Source organism: Oncorhynchus masou, chromosome 29 (assembly GCF_036934945.1).
Source record: "Oncorhynchus masou masou isolate Uvic2021 chromosome 29, UVic_Omas_1.1, whole genome shotgun sequence".
In the NCBI taxonomy this organism is placed as follows: domain Eukaryota; kingdom Metazoa; phylum Chordata; class Actinopteri; order Salmoniformes; family Salmonidae; genus Oncorhynchus; species Oncorhynchus masou.
Genome location: NC_088240.1, coordinates 95,934,117 through 95,962,055, shown reverse-complemented (window position 1 = coordinate 95,962,055; position 27,939 = coordinate 95,934,117). Strand labels below are relative to the sequence as shown.

Here is a 27,939-nt window from a genome sequence, read left to right as displayed (position 1 = left end):
TTGTCTGCATTCTGCATTTGATTGAATACAGGCCTGTAATTCAACTAGAATAAAACAAACTGTACTCACAATATAAGAGTGTCTTGACTTAGTGCCTTTTAAAATGCAAGCGGAGAATGAATTCAGCCAGCCTATAAAAATCTGACAGTGAGAAATTAAATGTCATAAACTATTAAAAATCGTTAACCATCTCTGGTATGATATTCCATAACTTTTAATGTTTGACAGACCAGTTTCAGGAGGAAAAGCATTTGTGTGACTTGACTTTCATCTCCTTTATTGCTACAGTCAACAGAACCATGTATTTAGACAGTGAGACCAATGCAGTTTCTGCGTGATGATACATTTACATAACACTTGAACATTCTTTGGCAGCCATGTTAGTTCCCCATTAACTTTACATGTGGAATATTTAAACAATGCAACCGAATGCCTAGAATAAGAACAATATTCAACATTCTAAAAGTTGACCAAACTCTCGAATGTCTCTGCAGTCGAAATGCGTTCGTCCATCCTGTATTCTATTCATTCTACACCGCGTCATGGTGAAGTCAGATTATTCCATATAAGGAGGTGAGGTTTGGAGAATTGATCGGGCCACGTCAAGAAAAGCACCCATACGTTGTACTGAACAAGTGCAGAGTAGACTCTCGACAAGGATACAGAGACAGTCGGCTATCACCTGAACTTTCATAAACCGTATTAAGAGATATCATTTACACTCCTGTTTATTACAATGGACTGCGCTTTTGAACACTTGGATGCTGTTGGTTTTCTGGAGATTTGGCAACACTTTGATGCAGACGGTGAGAATTATTAATTTTATAACCTAACCATGCGAGCTATGGTTTCATAACTTGATATATGTTATTTTTTATGCAAAAAAAAATGTTATTTATGTCAAGAAAACGTTTAATATGTATTCTAAAACGTTTGAGAGAGTATTTTAAATGCTGTTAATGGTTCTACAGATAATGGTTACATTGAGGGGAAGGAGTTGGATCACTTCTTCCTTCACATGATGACGAAATTAGGTCCGGAGGTAAGTACATATCTTTTTCCCTCTCTTATATTTTATCTATTTTATTAGCAACCTAATAACGCGCAACACATTTGAAGCGCAGCAGGTGCATTTTGTCTATTTGCGAGTTACTGCCAGAAACTAGTGTGCCCCCTTATAAATGACGCATAACATTATTATTATTATAAATATCCTCTTCTAAATATGTCTCACTGGTCCTCGGAAGTGTTATCGGAAGTTCCTCTATTACAGATAGCCTACCATGTGTTAAAGGCACTTCCTCTTGTATACCGTAAGTGGTGTGCCACTGCTGCCTCTATGGGAGATTGTCAACAACATCTCATTTTGTGTTAAGTATTTACAGTCCATCAATGTGCCTCTTGGTCGAGGTGAGTGAATAAAACGATTCGGTCTAGGTGAGTGAATAAAACGATTCGGTCTAGGTGAGTGAATAAAACGATTCGGTCTAGGTGAGTGAATAAAACGATTCGGTCTAGGTGAGTGAATAAAACGATTCGGTCTCGGTGAGTGAATAAAACGATTCGGTCTCGGTGAGTGAATAAAACGATTCGGTCTCGGTGAGTCAATAAAACGATTCGGTCTAGGTGAGTGAATAAAACGATTCGGTCTAGGTGAGTGAATAAAACGATTCGGTCTCTAGGTGACGATTCGGGTCTAGGTGAGTGAATAAAACGATTCGGTCTAGGTGAGTGAATAAAACGATTCGGTCTAGGTGAGTGAATAAAACGATTCGGTCTTGGTGAGTGAATAAAACGATTCGGTCTTGGTGAGTGAATAAAACGATTCGGTCTCGGTGAGTGAATAAAACGATTCGGTCTAGGTGAGTGAATAAAACGATTCGGTCTAGGTGAGTGAATAAAACTTGGTGAGTGAATAAACGATTCGGTCTAGGTGAGTGAATAAAACGATTTGGTCTAGGTGAGTGAATAAAACGATTCGGTCAAGGTGAGTCAATAAAACGATTCGGTCTAGGTGAGTCAATAAAACGATTCGGTCTTAGGTGAGTGAATAAAACGATTCGGTCTTGGTGAGTGAATAAAACGATTCGGTCTAGGTGAGTGAATAAAACGATTCGGTCTAGGTTAGTGAATAAAACGATTCGGTCTAGGTGAGTGAATAAAACGATTCGGTCTAGGTGAGTGAATAAAACGATTCGGTCTAGGTGAGTGAATAAAACGATTCGGTCTAGGTGAGTGAATAAAACGATTCGGTCTAGGTGAGTGAATAAAACGATTCGGTCTAGGTGAGTGAATAAAGCGATTCGGTCTAGGTGAGTGAATAAAACGATTCGGTCTTGGTGAGTGAATAAAACGATTCGGTGGCAGGCTGCTGATGATTGTTTAGGTGAGTGAATAAAACTATGGGTTGAGTGAAGTGGCAGGCTGCTGATGATTGAGAAGTAAATAAAACTATGGGTTGACCGGAAGTTCAAATCCCTGAGCTGACAAGGTACAAATCTGTCGTTCTGCCCCTGAACAGGCAGTTAACCCACTGTTCCTAGGCCGTCATTGAAAATTAGAATTTGTTCTTAACTGACTTGCCTAGTTAAATAAAGGTAAAAAATAAACAAAATACAGGAAAACAGCCTGTACGTTTCCCATGTAATTGTGCAGCAAAGGGCAACCTATCTTTAGTTACAGCTCTGTCCAAACAACGGCTCTATTCAACCTTTTACTGTGTGTTTGTCTTTTTCCTGAGTGGGTTGAGCTGCTGTCCAGATGGGCTCAAGGATGACATTAGGATGCTACAGGCATCAGCAAACGCAATTACAGACATGTGTCCCAAATGGCACCCTATTCCCTATATAGTGCACTACTTTTGACCAGAGCCCTATGGAACACTGTTCCCTATATAGTGCACTACTTTAGACCAGAGCCCTATGGAACCCTGTTCCCTATATAGTGCACTACTTTTGACCAAAGCCCTATGGAACCCTGTTCCCTATATAGTGCACTACTTTAGACCAAAGCCCTATGGAACCTATATGTGCACTACTTTTGACCAGATATGGAACCCTACTTTAGACCAAAGATGGAACCCTGTTCCCTATATAACACTACTGTGGAACCCTGTTACCTATGTAACAGTATAGTGCGTCCCTCTCCTCGCCCCAACCTTCGAACCAGGAACCCCACAGCCCTCATGGAACCCATTCCCAAAAGCCGCGGCCCCTTGCAGAGCAAAGGGGGAACTACTTTAGACCAAAGCCCACAATGGAACCCTGTTCCTTATATAGTGCACTACTTTTGACCAGAGCCCTATGGAACACTGTTCCCTATATAGTGCACTACTTTAGACCAGAGCCCTATGGAACCCTGTTCCCTATATAGTGCACTACTTTAGACCAGAGCCCTATGGAACCCTGTTCCCTATATAGTGCACTACTTTAGACCAAAGCCCTATGGAACCCTGTTTCCTATATAGTGCACTACTTTAGACCAAAGCCCTATGGAACCCTGTTCCCTATATAGTGCACTACTTTAGACCAGAGCCCTATGGAACCCTGTTCCTTATATAGTGCACTACATTAGACCAAAGCCCTATGGAACCATGTTCCCTATATAGTGCACTACTTTAGACCAAAGCCCTGTGGAACCCTGTTACCTATGTAACAGTAAAGCCCTATCCTGTTCCCTATATAGTGCACTACTTTTGCCCCTATGGAACCTGGTGCTACTTTTGACCAAAGCCCTATGGAACCCTCTGCACACATCAACCAGTCACTCTTTTGACGAAGCCCATCATTACCCACAAAGCCCTATGGAACCCTGTCCCCTATATAGTGCTAGAGACAAAGGGGGAACTATATAGTGCACTACTTTTGACCAAAGCCCTAGGTCTCCTATATAGTGCACTACTTTTGACCAGAACCCTATGGAACCCTGTCCCTATATATGCACTACTTTTGAAACTATGGAACTATTAGCGCAAAGCCCTATGGAACCTGTTAACTAGTGCACTACATTTGACCAAAGCCTCTATGGAACCATGTTCCATATAGTGCACTAGCCATTTCACATCGGCCACACCCATATAGTGCACTACTTTTGACCAGAGCCCTATGGAACACTGCTCCCTATATAGTGCACTACTTTTGACCAAACCCTATGGAACCCTGTTCCCTATATAGTGCACTACTTTTGACCAAAGCCCTATGGAACCATGTTCCCTATATAGTGCACTACTTTTGACCAAAGCCCTGGAACTACTTTTGACCAAAATGGCCCTATGGAACCCTGAACCCTGTTCCCTATATAGTGCACTACTTTTGACCAAAGCCCTATGGAACCCTGTTCCCTATATAGTGCACTACTTTTGACCAGAGCCCTATGGAACCCTGCTCCCTATATAGTGCACTACTTTTGACCAGAACCCTATGGAACCCTGTTCCCTATATAGTGCACTACTTTTGACCAAAGCCCTATGGAACCCTGTTCCCTATATAGTGCACTAGTTTTGACCAAAGCCCTATGGAACCCTGTTCCCTATATAGTGCACTACTTTTGACCAGAACCCTATGGAACCCTGAACCATGTTCCCTATATAGTGCACTACTTTTGACCAAAGCCCTATGGAACCCTGTTCCCTATATAGTGCACTACTTTTGACCAAAGCCCTATGGAACACTGTTCCCTATATAGTGCACTACTTTTGACCAAAGCCCTATGGAACCCTGTTCCCTATATAGTGCACTACTTTTGACCAGAGCCCTATGGAACCCTGTTCCCTATATAGTGCACTACTTTTGACCAGAGTCAATATGGCACTATAAATGGAATAGGGCGCCATTTGGGACATCTCGTTGATGTTCTGGCGACTCCACAGTGGGTGGTTAGACAGAGGCCATGTTCAGCACTGAGAAGGGCTTCTGTGATGGTGATGTTGTTTTTAATGGCTCCTGCGGATGAGTAAAAAAATAAATATTGTTGTGATATTGTTAAAATACATTTAAACTGACCACCACTTGGTAGTCTTACGACCAATGACGTCTGTGCTCAGTTTTTTCATCGTCTGTCATATAAACAGGAAGTACCGATATTAAAGTCTGAAAGGACAAATCTGGAGAGGTTTTTGGTTACCTAGATGATTATAATCACTTGCCTAAAAAATAAAATGTAAATTAGCTATTTACATGCCGAAGTGAAATCTATTTCCTGCCTTTCACTTACACATACGAAAGGAATCAGAAAGATCAGTACTGTAATATATTTTGGCTGTGATCATCAAAGACGTTCTCAGAGCTCAACTTGCCCGACCGCAATAAATGACATAAATGGTCTGTATTTCATTTTGCTTTCAGTCTTGTACTAAAGATCGTCCTGTTCCTGCCTTTAAGACCATGGACACACGGCTTGGTCAATATGTTCACTTAAACTGGACGTCATTATGCTTAAGGTCAACAGCTGATTAGGAACATAATACTATTGACAACAGACTCATGTCCTCTGTGTTATTGGGAAGCTGCTGGCACCTACATGTCTGGGACACGTCATTTATTGACAACAGACTCATGTCCTCTGTGTTATTGGGAAGCTGCTGGCACCTACATGTCTGGGACACGTCATTTATTGACAACAGACTCATGTCCTCTGTGTTATTGGGAAGCTGCTGGCCCCTACATGTCTGGGACACGTCATTTATTGACAACAGAGTCATGTCCTCTGTGTTATTGGGAAGCTGCTGGCACCTACATGTCTGGGACACGTCATTTATTGACAACAGACTCATGTCCTCTGTGTTATTGGGAAGCTGCTGGCACCTACATGTCTGGGACACGTCATTTATTGACAACAGAGTCATGTCCTCTGTGTTATTGGGAAGCTGCTGGCACCTACATGTCTGGGACACGTCATTTATTGACAACAGACTCATGTCCTCTGTGTTATTGGGAAGCTGCTGGCACCTACATGTCTGGGACACGTCATTTATTGACAACAGACTCATGTCCTCTGTGTTATTGGGAAGCTGCTGGCACCTACATGTCTGGGACACGTCATTTATTGACAACAGACTCATGTCCTCTGTGTTATTGGGAAGCTGCTGGCACCTACATGTCTGGGACACGTCATTTATTGTGTTTGTTCCTGCTCTCACTGTATGTACACAGCTAATTAGTTACCAAGTGTATCTCTAGTAATATTTGACATGCATATTATATATACTTTATATACAACCTGTAATAAGACTATGAAATGAATATGATCAAAGTCTATCAAACTGATCTCTGTCTCCATAAAGGGGATTTAGTACCAAACGCAAGAGACTGTGGTTGAGTTACAGTACCAGGCTATCAAGAAAGGTATGAGAATGGAAAACTAAAGGAAAGTAGAATTAAGTACATTGTAATACAAACGATTCACATAAGCTTAAATTACAAGGCATTATTATAGGCATGATGAGAGAGAGAGAGAGACAGAGAGACAGAGAGACAGAGAGACAGAGAGACAGAGACAGAGAGAGAGAGAGACTCTGCACGCAGAATTCTGCAAAAATATTCTCCGTGTACAACGTAGAACACCAAATAATGCAAGCAGAGCAGAATTAGGCCGATACCCACTAATTATCAAAATCCAGAAAAGAGCCGTTAAATTCTATAACCACCAAAGAGGAAGCGATTCCCAAACCTTCCATAACAAAGCCATCACCTACAGAGAGATGAACCTGGAGAAGAGTCCCCTAAGCAAGCTGGTCCTGGGGCTCTGTTCACAAACACACCCTACAGAGCCCCAGGACAGCAGCACAATTAGACCCAACCAAATCATGAGAAAACAAAAAGATAAATACTTGACACATTGGAAAGAATTAACAAAAAAACAGAGCAAACTAGAATGCTATTTGGCCCTAAACAGAGAGTACACAGCGGCAGAATACCTGACCACTGTGACTGACCCAAAATTAAGGAAAGCTTTGACTATGTACAGACTCAGCGAGCATAGCCTTGCTATTGAGAAAGGCCGCCGTAGGCAGACATGGCTCTCAAGAGAAGACAGGCTATGTGCTCACTGCCCACAAAATGAGGTGGAAACTGAGCTGCACTTCCTAACCTCCTGCCCAATGTATGACCATATTAGAGAGACATATTTCCCTCAGATTACACAGATCCACAAAGAATTCGAAAACAAATCAAATTTTGAAAAACTCCCATATCTACTGGGTGAAATTCCACAGTGTGCCATCAGAGCAGCAAGATGTGTGACCTGTTGCCACGAGAAAAGGGCAACCAGTGAAGAACAAACACCATTTTAAATACAACCCATATCTATGCTTATTTATTTTATCTTGTGTCCTTTAACCATTTGTACATTGTTAAAACACTGTATATATATAATATGACATTTGTAATGTCTTTATTGTTTTGAAACTTCTGTATGTGCAATGTTTACTGTTAATTTTTATTGTTTTTCACTTTATATATTCACTTTATATATTATCTACCCCACTTGCTTTGGCAATGTTAACACATGTTTCCCATGCCAATAAAGCCCTTGAATTGAATTGAATTGAAAAATTGAGAGAGAGAGAGAGAGAGAGAGAGAGAGAGAGAGAGAGAGAGAGAGACAGGGAGAGGGAGAGAGAGAGAGAGAGAGAGAGACAGAGAGAGAGAGAGAGAGAGAGAGAGAGAGAGAGAGAGAGAGAGAGAGAGAGAGAGAGAGAGAGACAGAGACAGAGACAGAGAGAGAGAGAGAGAGAGAGAGAGAGAGAGAGAGAGTGTGTATTTCACCACAGCAGGTCAGGAACAACAAGAGAAAGACAGAATTAATCTAAGACTCCTTTATAACACTTGAGTTGTTTGGGTTCAAAATATGAGTTGTTAACCAATAGGATTACTTAAAAAGTGACCTTCCAATCAAAAGACAACGGAACCTCTGCTTGACAGAGATGTGACAGAATGGGAAGGGTGAGATAATGCATCATTCCTAAGACAACACACAGGAGTCATTGCATACAGTGTAGAGAGTCAGTTGAGGGAGGAAGCATCATTGATCATCATTCCTAAGACAACACACAGGGAGTCATTGCATACAGTGTAGAGAGTCAGTTGAGGGAGGAAGCATCATTGATCATCATTCCTAAGACAACAGGGAGTCATTGCATACAGTGTAGAGAGTCAGTTGAGGGAGGAATCATCATTGATCATCGGGTATATTACATTTCCACCAGAGAATAGAGACATGTGGGTACCAGTAAGAACATCTGGTCAGAGGAGGGGGGGTCATAGTAACTGTGGTAACTGTTGGTCCTGTCTCTCTCTCCGTGCAGGATAAAGTAACAAAGGAGAGAGAGGGTGGGGGGGAGAGAGGGTAACTGGGGGAGAGTCAGGATAAAGTAACTATGGTAACTATGGTAACTGTTGGTCCTGTCTCTCTCTCTGTGCAGGATAAAGTAACAGAGGAGAGAGGGAGGGGGGAGAGTCATAGTAACTATGGTAACTGTTGGTTCTGTCTCTCTCTCTGTGCAGGATAAAGTAACAGAGGAGAGAGGAGAGGAGGGAGGGGGAGAGTCATAGTAACTATGGTAACTGTTGGTCCTGTCTCTCTCTGTGCAGGATAAAGTAACAGAGGAGAGGGGAGAGAGGCAGGATAAAGTAACAGAGGAGAGAGAGGGAGGGGGGGAGAGTCATAGTAACTATGGTAACTGTTGGTCCTGTCTCTCTCTCCGTGCAGGATAAAGTAACAGAGGAGAGAGAGGGAGGGGGGAGAGTCATAGTAACTATGGTAACTGTTGGTTCTGTCTCTCTCCGTGCAGGATAAAGTAACAGAGGAGAGAGAGGGAGGGGGGGAGAGTCATAGTAACTATGGTAACTGTTGGTCCTGTCTCTCTCCGTGCAGGATAAAGTAACAGAGGAGAGAGAGGGAGGGGGGGAGAGTCATAGTAACTATGGTAACTGTTGGTTCTGTCTCTCTCCGTGCAGGATAAAGTAACAGAGGAGAGAGAGGGAGGGGGGGAGAGTCATAGTAACAATGGTAACTGTGAGGATAAAGTAACAGAGGAGAGAGAGGGAGGGGGGAGAGTCATAGTAACTATGGTAACTGTTGGTCCTGTCTCTCTCTGTGCAGGATAAAGTAACAGAGGAGAGAGAGGGAGGGGGGAGAGTCATAGTAACTATGGTAACTGTTGGTCCTGTCTCTATCTCTGTGCAGGATAAAGTAACAGAGGAGAGGGTCCAGAGGCTGAAGCAGAGGTTCATGTCGGCCTATGACGTCACCGCAGACGGACGCCTGCAGATCCAGGAGGTCAGGTCAACAGATGGAAACCTATAGCCAGAACAATATAACATACAGACAACAGAACATGGACATCTCTGAGAGGCATGAGTGGCACAAGCTGACAAATAGCACAGTAACCTCAAACTGTACATCATAGGAGAGAGAGAGACAGACAGGGAGAGAGACAGAGAGAGAGAGAGAGAGACAGAGAGAGAGAGAGAGAGAGAGAGAGAGAGATTGAGAGACAAACAGAGACAGAGAGAGAGAGACAGAGAGAGAGAGGAGAGAGAGAGAAAGTGCTTTCGTCCACTTTCAAAAGAAGACCAATTCATTTGACCACAAATCTCAAAGACTTCCAGCTTTTATAAGTGGGGGAAATGATCAATACATTTGAGTGGTTCCTGTGGGATGTTTTACTGCATATGGGAGTGGTCACTCACAGTAAACGCTCTCTCAGCCATCTGAAGTTGACAGACAAGCCACACCTCTCTGTGTGGTTGATGTGGAGAGTGCATCGCTAGCAGCTACGGGACGGTGAAACCCTTTCACTAATGGGATGAACAGTATACCGTTTGTAGAGATGGAGTGATAGGCACTTGTTTTAATTGTCAAAGGCACGATTCAGCATACATGACAGCCAATGGCATGAGCAGATTCATTACACATGAACCAGCAGGGATCACTGACTGGTGCCAGCTTTTTTATCAAATGACTTCTTGTTGGACAGTATTTTTGGTGCATAGTGCTGCAGTAGTAACCTACAGCTGGGCTGTTTCCTCGTGGTCTTTCCTCCCTCTCTGTCTCTCTCTCTCTCTCTCTCTCTCTCTCTCTCTGTCTCTCTCTCTCTCTCTCTCTCTGTGTGTCTCTCTCTCCCAAGGCAATCCTCTGATGCACTACTAATTTAATTAGGACTTAGAGGGGAGGGCACAAGATCCCGTTGGGCACTCAGCACAGTTAGATCTGGATGCCTGCCAGGGCCACAATTAGTGGGTCTGATGTATTGCTGCCACGTCACTGGCATCGTACTTCATGGTCTCAGTGATTCATTTAGAGAGGGGCGAAGCTACAGTTAAGAGACGCTGACTCTGGGCTGTCTGTATGGGAGGTCAGCTGGGCTGGGAGATAGAGACTCACTGTACAGCTGCTGCTGTCTTCAGGATGGGATCTCTCTCTTCTTACTCCCACTGATATCTTGCTGATAACTGTGGTGCAATTATCATGATATACAGTTGAATGCACTTTAGTTGAAGTCACGTGTTGTAAGTGACTCTGGATAAGAGCATCTGCTAAATGTTCCTGTGTATTTGATTGTGTTGCAGTTGGCCGTGATGATCCTGCCACAGGATGAGAACTTCCTCCTGGTGTTCCGCAGGGAAGCCCCTCTGGACAACAGTGTAGACTTTATGAAGGTGAGAAGCCCCTCTGGACAACAGTGTAGACTTTATGAAGGTGAGAGAAGCCCCTCTGGACAACAGTGTAGACTTTATGAAGGTGAGAGAAGCCCCTCTGGACAACAGTGTAGACTTTATGAAGGTGAGAAGCCCCTCTGGACAACAGTGTAGACTTTATGAAGGTGAGAAGCCCCTCTGGACAACAGTGTAGACTTTATGAAGGTGAGAAGCCCCTCTGGACAACAGTGTAGACTTTATGAAGGTGAGAAGCCCCTCTGGACAACAGTGTAGACTTTATGAAGGTGAGAAGCCCCTCTGGACAACAGTGTAGACTTTATGAAGGTGAGAGAAGCCCCTCTGGACAACAGTGTAGACTTTATGAAGATGAGAAGCCCCTCTGGACAACAGTGTAGACTTTATGAAGGTGAGAAGCCCCTCTGGACAACAGTGTAGACTTTATGAAGGTGAGAAGCCCCTCTGGACAACAGTGTAGACTTTATGAAGGTGAGAAGCCCCTCTGGACAACAGTGTAGACTTTATGAAGGTGAGAAGCCCCTCTGGACAACAGTGTAGACTTTATGAAGGTGAGAAGCCCCTCTGGACAACAGTGTAGACTTTATGAAGGTGAGAAGCCCCTCTGGACAACAGTGTAGACTTTATGAAGGTGAGAAGCCCCTCTGGACAACAGTGTAGACTTTATGAAGGTGAGAAGCCCCTCTGGACAACAGTGTAGACTTTATGAAGGTGAGAAGCCCCTCTGGACAACAGTGTAGACTTTATGAAGGTGAGAAGCCCCTCTGGACAACAGTGTAGACTTTATGAAGGTGAGAAGCCCCTCTGGACAACAGTGTAGACTTTATGAAGGTGAGAAGCCCCTCTGGACAACAGTGTAGACTTTATGAAGGTGAGAGAAGCCCCTCTGGACAACAGTGTAGACTTTATGAAGGTGAGAAGCCCCTCTGGACAACAGTGTAGACTTTATGAAGGTGAGAAGCCCCTCTGGACAACAGTGTAGACTTTATGAAGGTGAGAGAAGCCCCTCTGGACAACAGTGTAGACTTTATGAAGGTGAGAAGCCCCTCTGGACAACAGTGTAGACTTTATGAAGGTGAGAGAAGCCCCTCTGGACAACAGTGTAGACTTTATGAAGGTGAGAAGCCCCTCTGGACAACAGTGTAGACTTTATGAAGGTGAGAAGCCCCTCTGGACAACAGTGTAGACTTTATGAAGGTGAGAAGCCCCTCTGGACAACAGTGTAGACTTTATGAAGGTGAGAAGCCCCTCTGGACAACAGTGTAGACTTTATGAAGGTGAGAAGCCCCTCTGGACAACAGTGTAGACTTTATGAAGGTGAGAAGCCCCTCTGGACAACAGTGTAGACTTTATGAAGGTGAGAAGCCCCTCTGGACAACAGTGTAGACTTTATGAAGGTGAGAAGCCCCTCTGGACAACAGTGTAGACTTTATGAAGGTGAGAAGCCCCTCTGGACAACAGTGTAGACTTTATGAAGGTGAGAAGCCCCTCTGGACAACAGTGTAGACTTTATGAAGGTGAGAAGCCCCTCTGGACAACAGTGTAGACTTTATGAAGGTGAGAAGCCCCTCTGGACAACAGTGTAGACTTTATGAAGTGAGAAGCCCCTCTGGACAACAGTGTAGACTTTATGAAGGTGAGAAGCCCCTCTGGACAACAGTGTAGACTTTATGAAGGTGAGAGAAGCCCCTCTGGACAACAGTGTAGACTTTATGAAGATGAGAAGCCCCTCTGGACAACAGTGTAGACTTTATGAAGGTGAGAAGCCCCTCTGGATAACAGTGTAGACTTTATGAAGATGAGAAGCCCCTCTGGACAACAGTGTAGACTTTATGAAGATGAGAAGCCCCTCTGGACAACAGTGTAGACTTTATGAAGATGAGAAGCCCCTCTGGACAACAGTGTAGACTTTATGAAGGTGAGAAGCCCCTCTGGACAACAGTGTAGACTTTATGAAGGTGAGAGAAGCCCCTCTGGACAACAGTGTAGACTTTATGAAGATGAGAAGCCCCTCTGGACAACAGTGTAGACTTTATGAAGGTGAGAAGCCCCTCTGGACAACAGTGTAGACTTTATGAAGGTGAGAAGCCCCTCTGGACAACAGTGTAGACTTTATGAAGGTGAGAAGCCCCTCTGGACAACAGTGTAGACTTTATGAAGGTGAGAAGCCCCTCTGGACAACAGTGTAGACTTTATGAAGGTGAGAAGCCCCTCTGGACAACAGTGTAGACTTTAGGAAGCTGGAATGGTCTGTGTGGTGATCTGTTGGAATGGTCTGTGTGGTGATCTGTTGGAATGGTCTGTGTGGTGATCTGTTGGAATGGTCTGTGTGGTGATCTGATGGAATGGTCTCTGTGGTGATCTGTTGGAATGGTCTCTGTGGTGATCTGTTGGAATGGTCTGTGGTGATCTGTTGGAATGGTCTGTGTGGTGATCTGTTGGAATGGTCTGTGTGGTGATCTGTTGGAATGGTCTGTGTGGTGATCTGTTGGAATGGTCTCTCTGGACTGTTGGAATGGTCAGTGTGGTGATCTGTTGGAATGGTTTAGTGATCTGTTGGAATGGTCTGTGGGGTAATCTGATGGAATGGTCTCTGTGGTGATCTGTTGGAATGGTCTGTGTGGTGATCTGATGGAATGGTCTCTGTGGTGATCTGTTGGAATGGTCTGTGTGGTGATCTGTTGGAATGGTCTGTGTGGTGATCTGTTGGAATGGTCTGTGTGGTGATCTGTTGGAATGGTCTGTGTGGTGATCTGATGGAATGGTCTGTGTGGTGATCTGTTGGAATGGTCTCTGTGGTGATCTGTTGGAATGGTCTGTGGGGTAATCTGATGGAATGGTCTGTGTGGTGATCTGATGGAATGGTCTGTGGGGTGATCTGATGGAATGGTCTTTTTGGTGATCTGTTGGAATGGTCTGTGTGGTGATCTGTTGGAATGGTCTGTGTGGTGATCTGTTGGAATGGTCTGTGGGGTGATCTGATGGAATGGTCTTTGTGGTGATCTGTTGGAATGGTCTGTGTGGTGATCTGTTGGAATGGTCTTTGTGGTGATCTGTTGGAATGGTCTGTGGGGTGATCTGTTGGAATGGTCTGTGTGGTGATCTGTTGGAATGGTCTTTGTGGTGATCTGTTGGAATGGTCTGTGTGGTGATCTGATGGAATGTTCTGTGCGGTGATCTGTTGGAATGGTCTGTGTGGTGATCTGTTGGAATCGTCTTTGCAGTGATCTGTTGGAATGGTCTCTGTGGTGATCTGTTGGAAGGGTCTGTGTGGTGATCCGTGTACCTGCCAGATCTATAGAGCCAAATATGTGAGATGGAATTTGTCATTTATGACAAGAATGTTCGCAGTTCCTTTTTCTATGTGAACTCTGTTTTTTGGGGTGTGGCTATCACAGTAACTCTGAAGAAGACAAAGAACTCAGCATCATCTCACCTTGATAAGCACCCGAATGCTTACTAAGGGTCATTGGTGGCAGCTGGTATTTGTATTTACAGCAGTAGTAACTGATTGTCCATCTCGTCTCTGTAGATCTGGAGAAAATATGATGCTGACAGCAGTGGATACATATCAGCTGTGGAGCTGAAGGTAATGTTAACTCTACTCCTACACACACAAGGTAATGTTGTTTAACTCCACTCCTACACACAGAAGGTAATGTTAACCCCACTCCTACACACACAAGGTAATGTGGTTTAACTCCACCCCTACACGCATAAGGTAATGTTGTTTAACTCCACTCCTACACACAGAAGGTAATGTTGTTTAACTCCACTCCTACACACAGAAGGTAATGTGGTTTAACTCCACTCCTACACACATAAGGTCATGTTGTTTAACTCCACTCCTACACACATGAAGGTAATGTTGTTAACTCCACTCCTTCACACAGAAGGTAATGTTAACTCCACTCCTACACACATGAGGTAATGTTGTCTAACTCCACTCCTACACACAGAAGGTAATGTTGTCTAACTCCATTCCTACACACAGAAGGTAATGTTGTTTAACTCCACTCCTACACACAGACGGTAATGTTAACCCCACTCCTACACATGAAGGTAATGTTGTTTAACTCCACTCCTACACACAGATGGGAATGTTAACTCCACTCCTACACACAGATGGTAATGTTGTTTAACCCCACTCCTACACACAGATGGTAATGTTGTTTAACCCCACTCCTACACACAGATGGTAATGTTGTTTAACCCCACTCCTACACACAGATGGTAATGTTGTTTAACCCACTCCTACACACAGAAGGTAATGTTGTTTAACTCCACTCCTACACACAGATGGTAATGTTAACTCCACTCCTACACACATGAGGTAATGTTGTTTAACTCCACTCCTACACACAGATGGTAATGTTGTTTAACCCTACTCCTACACACAGAAGGTAATGTTGTTTAACTCCACTCCTACACACAGAAGGTTATGTCTTTATATTTATCAAACCATGTTAGATCTGATTTCAGTGAATCAGGAAGTAAACCAATAAACCATGTTAGATCTGATTTCAGTGAATCAGGAAATAAACCAATAAACCATGTTAGATCTGATTTCAGTGAATCAGGAAGTAAACCAATAAACCATGTTAGATCTGATTTCAGTGAATCAGGAAGTAAACCAATAAACCATGTTAGATCTGATTTCAGTGAATCAGGAAGTAAACCAATAAACCATGTTAGATCTGATTTCAGGGAATCAGGAAGTAAACCAATAAACCATGTTAGATCTGATTTCAGGGAATCAGGAAACAAACCAATAAACCATGTTAGATCTGATTTCAGGGAATCAGGAAACAAACCAATAAACCATGTTAGATCTGATTTCAGGGAATCAGGAAACAAACCAATAAACCATGTTAGATCTGATTTCAGGGAATCAGGAAATAAACCAATAAACCATGTTAGATCTGATTTCAGTGAATCAGGAAATAAACCAATAAACGATGCCCTTTTTATTTCCTCTCTCCTTCTTTGTAAACAGGGTTTCCTGAAGGACTTGTTCCAGCAGCTCGGGAAGGCTGTGTCCTCCAGCAAACTGGAAGTACACAACGCAATGGTAAAACAACAGTCTAGATCCCTTTCCTGTAGTCAAATGACCATATCGCCCCCTAGTGGCCTCATTGGTGGAATGTTATTCATATTTTTCAGAATTTCAGAATTAATAAATACAATTTCAAAACAAACGCTGATAATGTGTTCATCTTGGTTCCTGGAGGTGATAAATATATCCTCTTGGTTCCTGGAGGAACATAGGGCCTGTACTAAAGATATCCTCTTGGTTCTTGGAGGAACATAGGGCCTGTAGTAAAGATATCCTCTTGGTTCCTGGAGGAACATAGGGCCTGTACTAAATATATCCTCTTGGTTCTTGGAGGAACATAGGGCCTGTACTAAAGATATCCTCTTGGTTCTTGGAGGAACATAGGGCCTGTAGTAAAGATATCCTCTTGGTTCCTGGAGGAACATAGGGCCTGTACTAAATATATCCTCTTGGTTCCTGGAGGAACATAGGGCCTGTACTAAATATATCCTCTTGGTTCCTGGGGGAACATAGGGCCTGTACTAAAGATATCCTCTTGGTTCTTGGAGGAACATAGGGCCTGTACTAAAGATATCCTCTTGGTTCCTGGAGGAACATAGGGCCTGTACTAAAGATATCCTCTTGGTTCCTGGAGAAACACATGGCCTGTACTAAAGATATCCTCTTGGTTCCTGGAGAAACATTGGGCCTGTACTAAAGATATCCTCTTGGTTCCTGGAGGAACACTGGGCCTGTACTAAATATATCCTCTTGGTTCCTGGAGGAACATAGGGCCTGTACTAAATATATCCTCTTGGTTCCTGGAGAAACATAGGGCCTGTACTAAAGATGTCCTCTTGGTTCCTGGAGGAACATAGGGCCTGTACTAAATATATCCTCTTGGTTCTTGGAGGAACATAGGGCCTGTACTAAAGATATCCTCTTGGTTCTGGAGAACACAGGGCCTGCACTAAAGATATCCTCTTGGTTCCTGGAAGAACATAGGGCCTGTACTAAATATATCCTCTAGGTTCCTGGAGGAACATAAACTAAATATATCCTCTTGGTTCCTGGAGGAACACTGGGCCTAAACTAAAGATATCCCTTGGTTCCTGTTGCCAGTCTTGGGATGCTTCCTTTCCGTTTTGGAATGACATGCAGTCTTTAAGCCTCTCACCCACTGATTTACAATCTGATTCTCCAGTGTGTGTAAAATAAGATAACTCAAGTAAACTACGTCTAATCAACCTAATGCAGTCATCAGTCTCTAGACCCATTAATGCAGGGTAAAAATGAACCTCATTGTGGTTCTTTCAGAGTGCCTTTCATGTCACTGAAGGTGGTATAATTCATCAGGTAGATCTGGTTGCAGTGATGTTCATTAAACAACCCCCCTGTGTATAAACAGTACAGGGTCTTCAGGATGTATATTTATTTTACCTTTATTTAACTCGGTAAGTCAGTTAAGAATTAATTCTTATTTACAATCACGGCCTACCAGGGAACAGTGGGTTAACTTCCTGGTTCAGGGGAACAGTGGGTTAACTGCCTTGTTCAGGGGAACAGTGGGTTAACTTCCTGGTTCAGGGGAACAGTGGGTTAACTTCCTGGTTCAGGGGAACAGTGGGTTAACTTCCTGGTTCAGGGGAACAGTGGGTTAACTGCCTTGTTCAGGGGAACAGTGGGTTAACTGCCTTGTTCAGGGGAACAGTGGGTTAACTTCCTGGTTCAGGGGAACAGTGGGTTAACTTCCTGGTTCAGGGGAACAGTGGGTTAACTTCCTGGTTCAGGGGAACAGTGGGTTAACTTCCTGGTTCAGGGGAACAGTGGGTTAACTGCCTTGTTCAGGGGCAGAACGACAGATTTTTTTACCTTGTCAGCTCGGGGATTCGATACACCAACCTTTCGGTTACTGGCCCATCACTCTAACCGACCTGCCGTCCCTACACTCTAACCACTAGGCTACCTGCCTGCCCCTCCACTCTAACCACTAGGCTACCTGCCGTCCCTACACCCTAACCACTAGGCGACCTGCCGTCCCTCCACTCTAACCACTAGGCTACCTGCCTGTCCCTACACTCTAACCACGAGGCAACCTGCCTGTCCCTACACTCTAACCACTAGGCTACCTGCCGCCCCTACACTCTAACCACTAGGCTACCTGCCTGCCCCTCCACTCTAACCACGAGGCTACCTGCCTGCCCCTCCACTCTAACCACTAGGCTACCTGCCGCCCCTCCACTCTAACCACTAGGCTACCTGCCGCCCCTACACTCTAACTACTAGGCTACCTGCCTGTCCCTATACTCTAACCACTAGGCTACCTGCCGTCCCTACACTCTAACCACTAGGCGACCTGCCTGTCCCTACACTCTAACCACTAGGCTACCTGCCTGCCCCTCCACTCTAACCACTAGGCTACCTGCCGCCCCTACACTCTAACCACTAGGCTACCTGCCTGCCCCTCCACTCTAACCACGAGGCTACCTGCCTGTCCCTCCACTCTAACCACTAGGCTACCTGCCTGTCCCTACACTCTAACCACTAGGCTACCTGCCTTCCCCTACACTCTAACCACTAGGCAACCTGCCTGTCCCTCCACTCTAACCACTAGGCTACCTGCCTGTCCCTCCACTCTAACCACTAGGCTACCTGCCTGTCCCTCCACTCTAACCACTAGGCTACCTGCCTGTCCCTACACTCTAACCACTAGGCTACCTGCCGTCCCTACACTCTAACCACTAGGCTACCTGCCTGCCCCTCCACTCTAACCACTAGGCTACCTGCCTTCCCCTACACTCTAACCACTAGGCTACCTGCCGCCCCTACACTCTAACCACTAGGCTACCTGCCTGCCCCTCCACTCTAACCACGAGGCTACCTGCCTGCCCCTCCACTCTAACCACTAGGCTACCTGCCGTCCCTACACTCTAACCACTAGGCTACCTGCCGCCCCTCCACTCTAACCACTAGGATACCTGCCGTCCCTACACTCTAACCACTAGGCTACCTGCCTGCCCCTCCACTCTAACCACTAGGCTACCTGCCGTCCCTACACTCTAACCACTAGGCTACCTGCCGTCCCTACACTCTAACCACTAGGCTACCTGCCGTCCCTCCACTCTAACCACTAGGCTACCTGCCGTCCCTACACTCTAACCACTAGGCTACCTGCCGTCCCTACACTCTAACCACTAGGCTACCTGCCGTCCCTACACTCTAACCACTAGGCTACCTGCCGTCCCTAGACTCTAACCACTAGGCTACCTGCCGTCCCTACACTCTAACCACTAGGCTACCTGCCGTCCCTACACTCTAACCACTAGGTGACCTGCCTGTCCCTACACTCTAACCACTAGGCTACCTGCCTGCCCTCCACTCTAACCACTAGGCTACCTGCCTGCCCCTCCACTCTAACCACTAGGCTACCTGCCGCCCCTCCACTCTAACCACTAGGATACCTGCCGTCCCTACACTCTAACCACTAGGCTACCTGCCTGCCCCTCCACTCTAACCACTAGGCTACCTGCCGTCCCTACACTCTAACCACTAGGCTACCTGCCGTCCCTCCACTCTAACCACTAGGCTACCTGCCGTCCCTCCACTCTAACCACTAGGCTACCTGCCGTCCCTCCACTCTAACCACTAGGCTACCTGCCGTCCCTACACTCTAACCACTAGGCTACCTGCCGTCCCTACACTCTAACCACTAGGCTACCTGCCGTCCCTACACTCTAACCACTAGGCTACCTGCCGTCCCTACACTCTAACCACTAGGTGACCTGCCTGTCCCTACACTCTAACCACTAGGCTACCTGCCTGCCCTCCACTCTAACCACTAGGCTACCTGCCTGCCCCTCCACTCTAACCACTAGGCTACCTGCCGTCCCTACACTCTAACCACTAGACTACCTGCCGTCCCTACACTCTAACCACTAGGCTACCTGCCGTCCCTACACTCTAACCACTAGACTACCTGCCGTCCCCCCACTCTAACCACTAGGCTACCTGCCGTCCCTACACTCTAACCACTAGACTACCTGCCGTCCCTACACTCTAACCACTAGGCTACCTGCCGTCCCTACACTCTAACCACTAGGCTACCTGCCGTCCCTCCACTCTAACCACTAGGCTACCTGCCTGTCCCTCCACTCTAACCACTAGGCTACCTGCCTGCCCCTCCACTCTAACCACTAGGCTACCTGCCGTCCCTACACTCTAACCACTAGGCTACCTGCCGTCCCTAGACTCTAACCACTAGGCTACCTGCCGTCCCTAGACTCTAACCACTAGGCTACCTGCCGTCCCTACACTCTAACCACTAGGCTACCTGCCTGCCCCTCCACTCTAACCACTAGGCTACCTGCCGTCCCTCCACTCTAACCACTAGGCTACCTGCCTGCCCCAACACTCATCGCAATATACTGTCACCGACTGGTTTTTCCAGTCTTATCTATATCCTGAGGCTTGTTCCCTTCTCTGAAAACGTTCTAACTTCTGCTCCAACTTTAAATGGACTTCCCTGAGGAGAAAATGGCTTCCTCCTGGAGCCTGGTGTGGTCTCTCTCTCTCCATTTCATCAGACAGGATAATGCGTTCCCAAATGGCATCCTATTCCTTATGGGCCCTGGTCAAAAGTAGTACACTATATAGGGAATAGGGAGTCATTTGGGACTGTGACAGGGCTGTGTTGTGGCAGCCAGCAGCAGATGACTCTGTCCAGCTGTATTAATCATCTCATCTAACAGACTGAGATATTAGATTACCAGTGTCTGGCGGGAGACTGTCACACCTCTCCTACCGATTCACTCTGTCTGTCTCTCACCCTGCCCTGTCTGTCTCCTACCCTGTCCTGTCTGTCTCCTACCCTGGTCTGGTATCACCCTGTCTGTCTCTCACCCTGCCCTGTCTGTCTCTCACCCTGCCCTGTCTGTCTCCTACCCTGCCCTGTCTGTCTCCTACCCTGCCCTGTCTGTCTCCTACCCTGCCCTGTCTGTCTCCTACCCTGCCCTGTCTGTCTCTCACCCTGCCCTGTCTGTCTCCTACCCTGCCCTGTCTGTCTCCTACCCTGCCCTGTCTGTCTCCTACCCTGCCCTGTCTGTCTCCTACCCTGCCCTGTCTGTCTCTCACCCTGCCCTGTCTGTCTCCTACCCTGCCCTGTCTGTCTCCTACCCTGGCCTGGTCTGGTATCACCCTGTCTGTCTCTCACCCTGCCCTGTCTGTCTCCTACCCTAGCCTGGTCTGACATCACCCTGTCTGTCTCTCACCTTGGCCTGGTCTGGTATCACCCCGTTCCATCTCTCATCCTGGCCTGGTCTGGCATCACCCCGTTCTCGTTAGAGTACTTCTAACCTGTGTATCACATATCATAAAGAGAGAGGCAGTCTAAATGGCAGGTTGACCTCTATTGTCATGAGTCTTGTCTTGGAGGCAGAGCTGAGAGATTTCCCCTTAGATAGGCCAGCTGCAAAATTGCCTACATTGTAAAATGTATGAAAACCAAAATGTGGTTAAGGTTAGGGTTAGGCATTAGGCTTAGCAGTGTGGTTAGGGTTAGGCATTAGGCTTAGCAGTGTGGTTAGGCATTAGGCTTAGCAGTGTGGTTAAGGTTAGGGTTAGGCATTAGGCTTAGCAATGTGGGTAAGGTTAGGATTAGGCATTAGGCTTAGCAGTGTGGTTAGGGTTAGGCATTAGGCTTAGCAGTGTGGTTAGGGTTAGGCATTAGGCTTAGCAGTGTGGTTAAGGTCAGGGTTAGGCATTAGGCTTAGCAGTGTGGTTAAGGTTAGGCATTAGGCTTAGCAATGTGGTTAAGGTTAGGGTTAGGCATTAGGCTTAGCAGTGTAGTTAAGGTTAGGCATTAGGCTTAGCAGTGTGGTTAAGGTTAGGGTTAGGCATTAGGCTTAGCAGTGTGGTTAAGGTTAGGGTTAGGCATTAGGCTTAGCAGTGTGGTTAGGGTTAGGCATTAGGCTTAGCAGTGTGGTTAGGGTTAGGCATTAGGCTTAGCAGTGTGGTTAAGGTTAGGGTTAGGCATTAGGCTTAGCAGTGTGGTTAAGGTTAGGCATTAGGCTTAGCAATGTGCTTAAGGTTAGGGTTAGGCATTAGGCTTAGCAGTGTGGTTAAGGTTAGGGTTAGGCATTAGGCTTAGCAGTGTGGTTAGGGTTAGGGTTAGGCATTAGGCTTAGCAGTGTGGTTAAGGTTAGGGTTAGGCATTAGGCTTAGCAGTGTGGTTAGGGTTAGGGTTAGGCATTAGGCTTAGCAGTGTAGTTAAGGTTAGGCATTAGGCTTAGCAGTGTGGTTAAGGTTAGGGTTAGGCATTAGGCTTAGCAGTGTGGTTAAGGTTAGGGTTAGGCATTAGGCTTAGCAGTGTGGTTAAGGTTAGGGTTAGGCATTAGGCTTAGCAGTGTGGTTAAGGTTAGGGTTAGGCATTAGGCTTAGCAGTGTGGTTAAGGTTAGGGTTAGGCATTAGGCTTAGCAGTGTGGTTAAGGTTAGGGTTAGGCATTAGGCTTAGCAGTGTGGTTAAGGTTAGGGTTAGGCATTAGGCTTAGCAATGTGGTTAAGGTTAGGGTTAGGCATTAGGCTTAGCACTGTAGTTAAGGTAAGGCATTAGGCTTAGCAGTGTGGTTAAGGTTAGGGTTAGGCATTAGGCTTAGCAGTGTGGTTAAGGTTAGGGTTAGGCATTAGGCTTAGCAGTGTAGTTAAGGTTAGGCATTAGGCTTAGCAGTGTGGTTAAGGTTAGGGTTAGGCATTAGGCTTAGCAGTGTGGTTAAGGTTAGGGTTAGGCATTAGGCTTAGCAGTGTGGTTAAGGTTAGGGTTAGGCATTAGGCTTAGCAGTGTGGTTAAGGTTAGGCATTAGGCTTAGCAATGTGGTTAAGGTTAGGGTTAGGCATTAGGCATTAGGCTTAGCAGTGTGGTTAAGGTTAGGGTTAGGCATTAGGCTTAGCAGTGTAGTTAAGGTTAGGCATTAGGCTTAGCAGTGTGGTTAAGGTTAGGGTTAGGCATTAGGCTTAGCAGTGTGGTTAAGGTTAGGGTTAGGCAGTAGGCTTAGCAGTGTGGTTAAGGTTAGGGTTAGGCATTAGGCTTAGCAGTGTGGTTAAAGGTTAGGTTAGGCATTAGGCTTAGCAATGTGGTTAAGGTTAGGGTTAGGCATTAGGCTTAGCAGTGTGGTTAAGGTTAGGGTTAGGCATTAGGCTTAGCAGTGTAGTTAAGGTTAGGCATTAGGCTTAGCAGTGTGGTTAAGGTTAGGGTTAGGCATTAGGCTTAGCAGTGTGGTTAAGGTTAGGGTTAGGCATTAGGCTTAGCAGTGTGGTTAAGGTTAGGGTTAGGCATTAGGCTTAGCAGTGTGGTTAAGGTTAGGGTTAGGCATTAGGCTTAGCAGTGTAGTTAAGGTTAGGCATTAGGCTTAGCAGTGTGGTTAAGGTTAGGGTTAGGCATTAGGCTTAGCAGTGTGGTTAAGGTTAGGGTTAGGCATTAGGCTTAGCAGTGTGGTTAGGGTTAGGCATTAGGCTTAGCAGTGTGGTTAAGGTTAGGGTTAGGCATTAGGCTTAGCAGTGTGGTTAAGGTTAGGGTTAGGCATTAGGCTTAGCAGTGTGGTTAAGGTTAGGGTTAGGCATTAGGCTTAGCAGTGTGGTTAAGGTTAGGGTTAGGTTTAATCACGTTGTGTCTTTGCCAGCTAGTGACCACTCTGCAGAGCTGCCCCCAGAACAAGATTCATAATGAAAAACGCTAACATGTGTCAGCATGTGTTTATTTGTGCTCAGATCTGAACCATTGACAAACATGTTTAGTTGTCTTTTTTAAGCAGGGAAACCAGTAATCGCTAAATATATTTAATATCTCCGTTGGTCTAAAATGGCACATTATGCATCAATTCCTTTTTTCTAACAGATGAAGATTTTTGACAAAAATAAGGACGGTCGCTTGGATCTGAACGATTTGTCCAGGTACTTCTAATTGACTCTATTACAATTCTGAATACTGAACCGTTTGGCCAGGTACTTCTGATTGACTCTATTACAATTCTGAATACTGAACCATTTGGCAAGGTACTTCTAATTGACTGTATATTGTAGTACCAATACCTTTTCTGACTGTGTTGTTTTGCTTGATCAAACTGTTGTTTATTTCCTGTTTTCCTTTAGGATCCTGGCTCTAGAAGAGAATTTCATGCTACAGTTCAAAATGGATGTGAGTTCAGTTGATGTGTTTCTGATAATGTTCATTACATTACTCTGCTAAATCTTCCTAGGAAGATGGAAAATGAAACTAACCATAATTGACTCTGTTTACAGGCCTCCAGTCAAGAAGACAGAAAGAGAGACTTTGACAAAATATTCAACCACTATGATGTTGTGAGTACAGACAAGAGTACCCTTGGGGCTGGGATGTTAGATTTGATTTGCAGGGTAACTGCTTCCTCTATGTGGTCTGTAAATTAAATACGAGTTGCAAAACAAGGATGTTTGGTCTGCATTCAGAGAAGAGAGAATTAGAATAGAATTAGAATTTTGGCATGATGCTCTTTTAATGAGTTCTATGTTCTCTCTTCCCCATTGGTCAGAGTAACACCGGAGCTTTTAATGAGTTCTATGTTCTCTCTTCCCCATTGGTCAGAGTAACACCGGAGCTTTTAATGAGTTCTATGTTCTCTCTTCCCCATTGGTCAGAGTAACACCGGAGCTTTGGAAGGACCAGAGGTGGATGGCTTTGTAAAAGACATGATGGAACTGGTCAGGGTAAGTTGTGGGGGAAGAATATCAGACAATATCTTTATGAATGTGCCACAAACATGCTCCTATAATCAACCAAATGTCTTTAACATGGGACAATACATGCTCCTATTATAATCGACTATATGTCTTTGTCAAGGTCACGTGGGACAATATTGTGTTGAATGGTAGATAGAATAAAGTGTCTATTGTTTTATCCTGTTGTGTTGTATATCTTTATGAGTCAGTCTTAACATGATCCTATATGATACCTGTTGTGTTGTATATCTTTGAGTCAGTCTTAACATGATCCTATATGATACCTGTTGTGTTGTATATCTTTATGAGTCAGTCTTAACATGATCCTATATGATACCTGTTGTGCTGTATATCTTTATGAGTCAGTCTTAACATGATCCTATATGATACCTGTTGTGTTGTATATCTTTATGAGTCAGTCTTAACATGATCCTATATGATACCTGTTGTGTTGTATATCTTTATGAGTCAGTCTTAACATGATCCTATATGATACCTGTTGTGTTGTATATCTTTATGAGTCAGTCTTAACATGATCCTATATGATACCTGTTGTGTTGTATATCTTTATGAGTCAGTCTTAACATGATCATATATGATACCTGTTGTGTTGTATATCTTTATGAGTCAGTCTTAACATGATCATATATGATACCTGTTGTGTTGTATATCTTTATGAGTCAGTCTTAACATGATCCTATATGATACCTGTTGTGTTGTATATCTTTATGAGTCAGTCTTAACATGATCCTATATGATACCTGTTGTGTTGTATATCTTTATGAGTCAGTCTTAACATGATCATATATGATACCTGTTGTGTTGTATATCTTTATGAGTCAGTCTTAACATGATCTATATGATACCTGCTGTGTATGTTGCTGTTATGTTATGAACATGCTTCTACCTGATACATCTCTATCCTGGCTGGACATAAGGACATCTATTATGTTCTCTGTCCTGGCTGGACATAAGGACATCTATTGTGTTCTCTGTCCTGGCTGGCCCTAAGGACATCTATTGTGTTCTCTGTCCTGGCTGGCCCTAAGGACATCTATTGTGTTCTCTGTCCTGGCTGGCCATAAGGACATCTACTGTGTCCTCTGTGCTGGCTGGCCATAAGGACATCTATTGTGTCCAGTGTCCTCTGTCCTGACTGGCCATAAGGACATCTACTGTGTCCAGTGTTCTCTGTATACATCAACAACAGATGGAATGCTCCTTGACCTTCACCTCTTGACCTCAAGGAACTTACAGATTACATTAGCTTTAGCCCACACATTCAATAGATCTTTATTGTCCCGGAAGAGCAATTCTTGTGCAATATAAAATACATCTATACAAACATAGTTTCACTACTAATGTGTTTTGCCTGTTGATCTTCCATCCAGCCCAGCATCACTGGTCCAGAGCTGGATAAACTGAGGGCTGTGCTGCTGGGACACTGTGACGTCAACAAAGATGGAAAGATCCAGAGGAATGAGCTCGCGCTGTGCCTGGGAATGAAGCCCAATAAGGCCTAGTCTTCCCCGTGCAGAGAAGACCTCTACTACGGATCCTTCCCCTCACTGTGATGCATACAGAACACCCAGAACGGATCCTTCCCCTCACTCTGATGCATCCAGAACACCCAGAACGGATCCTTCCCCTCACAGGATTAATGACCTGGGAAAAATACGGGCCCAACGGAGCTGTCTTAGGGGAAGGTTCTGAGTGTGATGCATCCAGAACACCTCTACTACGGATCCTTCCCCTCACTCTGATGCATCCAGAACACCCAGAACGGATCCTTCCCCTCACTCTGATGCATCCAGAACACCTCTACTACGGATCCTTCCCCTCACTCTGATGCATCCAGAACACCCAGAGCGGATCCTTCCCTTCACTCTGATGCATCCAGAACACCCAGAACGGATCCTTCCCCTCACTCTGATGCATCCAGAACACCCAGAACGGATCCTTCCCTTCACTCTGATGCATCCAGAACACCCAGAACGGATCCTTCCCCTCACTGTGATGCATCCAGAACACCCAGAACGGATCCTTCCCCTCACTGTGATGCATCCAGAACACCCAGAGCGGATCCTTCCCCTCACTGTGATGCATCCAGAACACCCAGAACAGATCCTTCCCCTCACTGTGATGCATCCAGAACACCCAGAACGGATCCTTCCCCTCACTGCGATGCATCCAGAACACCCAGAACGGATCTTTCCCCTCACTCTGATGCATCCAGAACACCCAGAACGGATCCTTCCCCTCACTCTGATGCATCCAGAACACCTCTACTACGGATCCTTCCTCTCACTCTGATGCATCCAGAACACCCAGAACGGATCCTTCCCTTCACTCTGATGCATCCAGAACACCCAGAACGGATCCTTCCCTTCACTCTGATGCATCCAGAACACCCAGAACGGATCCTTCCCCTCACTCTGATGCATCCAGAACACCCAGAACGGATCCTTCCCCTCACTCTGATGCATCCAGAACACCCAGAACGGATCCTTCCCCTCACTCTGATGCATCCAGAACACCCAGAACGGATCCTTCCCCTCACTGTGATGTCCAATCTTCAAAAACAAAGAAGACAACAGCTGCCAGTGTTTTAGCATGTTGTAGAACAAGCACTGTTCTGAATGATATCAATTGTCTTTTCTTGTGACAGATTCAAGATAATACAGAATAATACAGGTAGTCTACTGGTAAATTAATACAGAATAATACAGGTAGTCTACTGGTAAATTAATACAGAATAATACAGGTAGCCTACTGGTAAATTAATACAGAATAATACAGGTAGTCTACTGGTAAATTAATACAGAATAATACAGGTAGCCTACTGGTAAAATAATACAGGTAGCCTACTGGTAAATTAATACAGAATAATACAGGAAGCCTACTGGTAAATTAATACAGAATAATACAGGAAGCCTACTGGTAAATTAATACAGAATAATACAGGAAGCCTACTAGTAAATTAATACAGAATAATACAGGAAGCCTACTGGTAAATTAATACAGAATAATACAGGTAGCCTACTGGTAAATTAATACAGAATAATACAAGTAGCCTACTGGTAAATTAATACAGAATAATACAGGTAGTCTACTGGTAAATTAATACAGAATAATACAGGAAGCCTACTGGTAAATTAATACAGAATAATACAGGTAGCCTACTGGTAAATTAATACAGAATAATACAAGTAGCCTACTGGTAAATTAATACAGAATTAATACAGGAAGCCTACTGGTAAATTAAAGTGTATCTATTTGAAAAAGCAGGCGAAGGCTCAATGTTCAAGACTGTGTTGTGAATGATGCTTATATTTTTCTCGTTGTGTTTTGTTGGCCTGGGCGCATAGCTGGCTATTGGGCAATTTGCATGTAAGTGTAGTACTGTATTGTACATGAGGTGAGTTGCTGTTTTTAATATTATATGATGATGTTTAACAATGATAATTAAATCAAGAATAGTGGCA

General features: G+C 44.9%; 1 protein-coding gene and 1 long non-coding RNA gene across 2 annotated transcripts; both read left to right on the top strand.

The window, feature by feature from the left end:
- Nucleotides 1-575: 575 nt before the first annotated feature.
- LOC135521019 (secretagogin-like) lies at nucleotides 576-26,101 on the top strand. Its single transcript, XM_064946924.1, has 11 exons — nucleotides 576-806; nucleotides 972-1,042; nucleotides 9,184-9,276; nucleotides 10,569-10,658; nucleotides 14,206-14,262; nucleotides 15,670-15,744; nucleotides 23,595-23,650; nucleotides 23,849-23,894; nucleotides 23,999-24,058; nucleotides 24,374-24,442; nucleotides 25,846-26,101. Exons 1-11 carry the CDS (start codon nucleotides 737-739, stop codon nucleotides 25,975-25,977), a joined length of 819 nt encoding a protein of 272 aa, XP_064802996.1. The 5' UTR covers nucleotides 576-736; the 3' UTR covers nucleotides 25,978-26,101.
- A 68-nt stretch (nucleotides 26,102-26,169) lies between these two features.
- LOC135521020 (uncharacterized) lies at nucleotides 26,170-27,939 on the top strand. The gene is made up of 2 exons (XR_010452482.1): nucleotides 26,170-27,253; nucleotides 27,314-27,939. It is a non-coding gene; the product is annotated as an uncharacterized LOC135521020 (long non-coding RNA).

Excerpts from the sequence above, each read along its gene's own strand:
- LOC135521019 (XM_064946924.1), top strand. The coding sequence starts at position 737 with ATGGACTGCGCTTTTGAACACTTGGATGCTGTTGGTTTTCTGGAGATT. Across the intron at positions 807-971 it reads GCAACACTTTGATGCAGACG|ATAATGGTTACATTGAGGGG; the intron begins GTGAGAATTATT and ends ATGGTTCTACAG. Across the intron at positions 10,659-14,205 it reads ACAGTGTAGACTTTATGAAG|ATCTGGAGAAAATATGATGC; the intron begins GTGAGAAGCCCC and ends TCGTCTCTGTAG.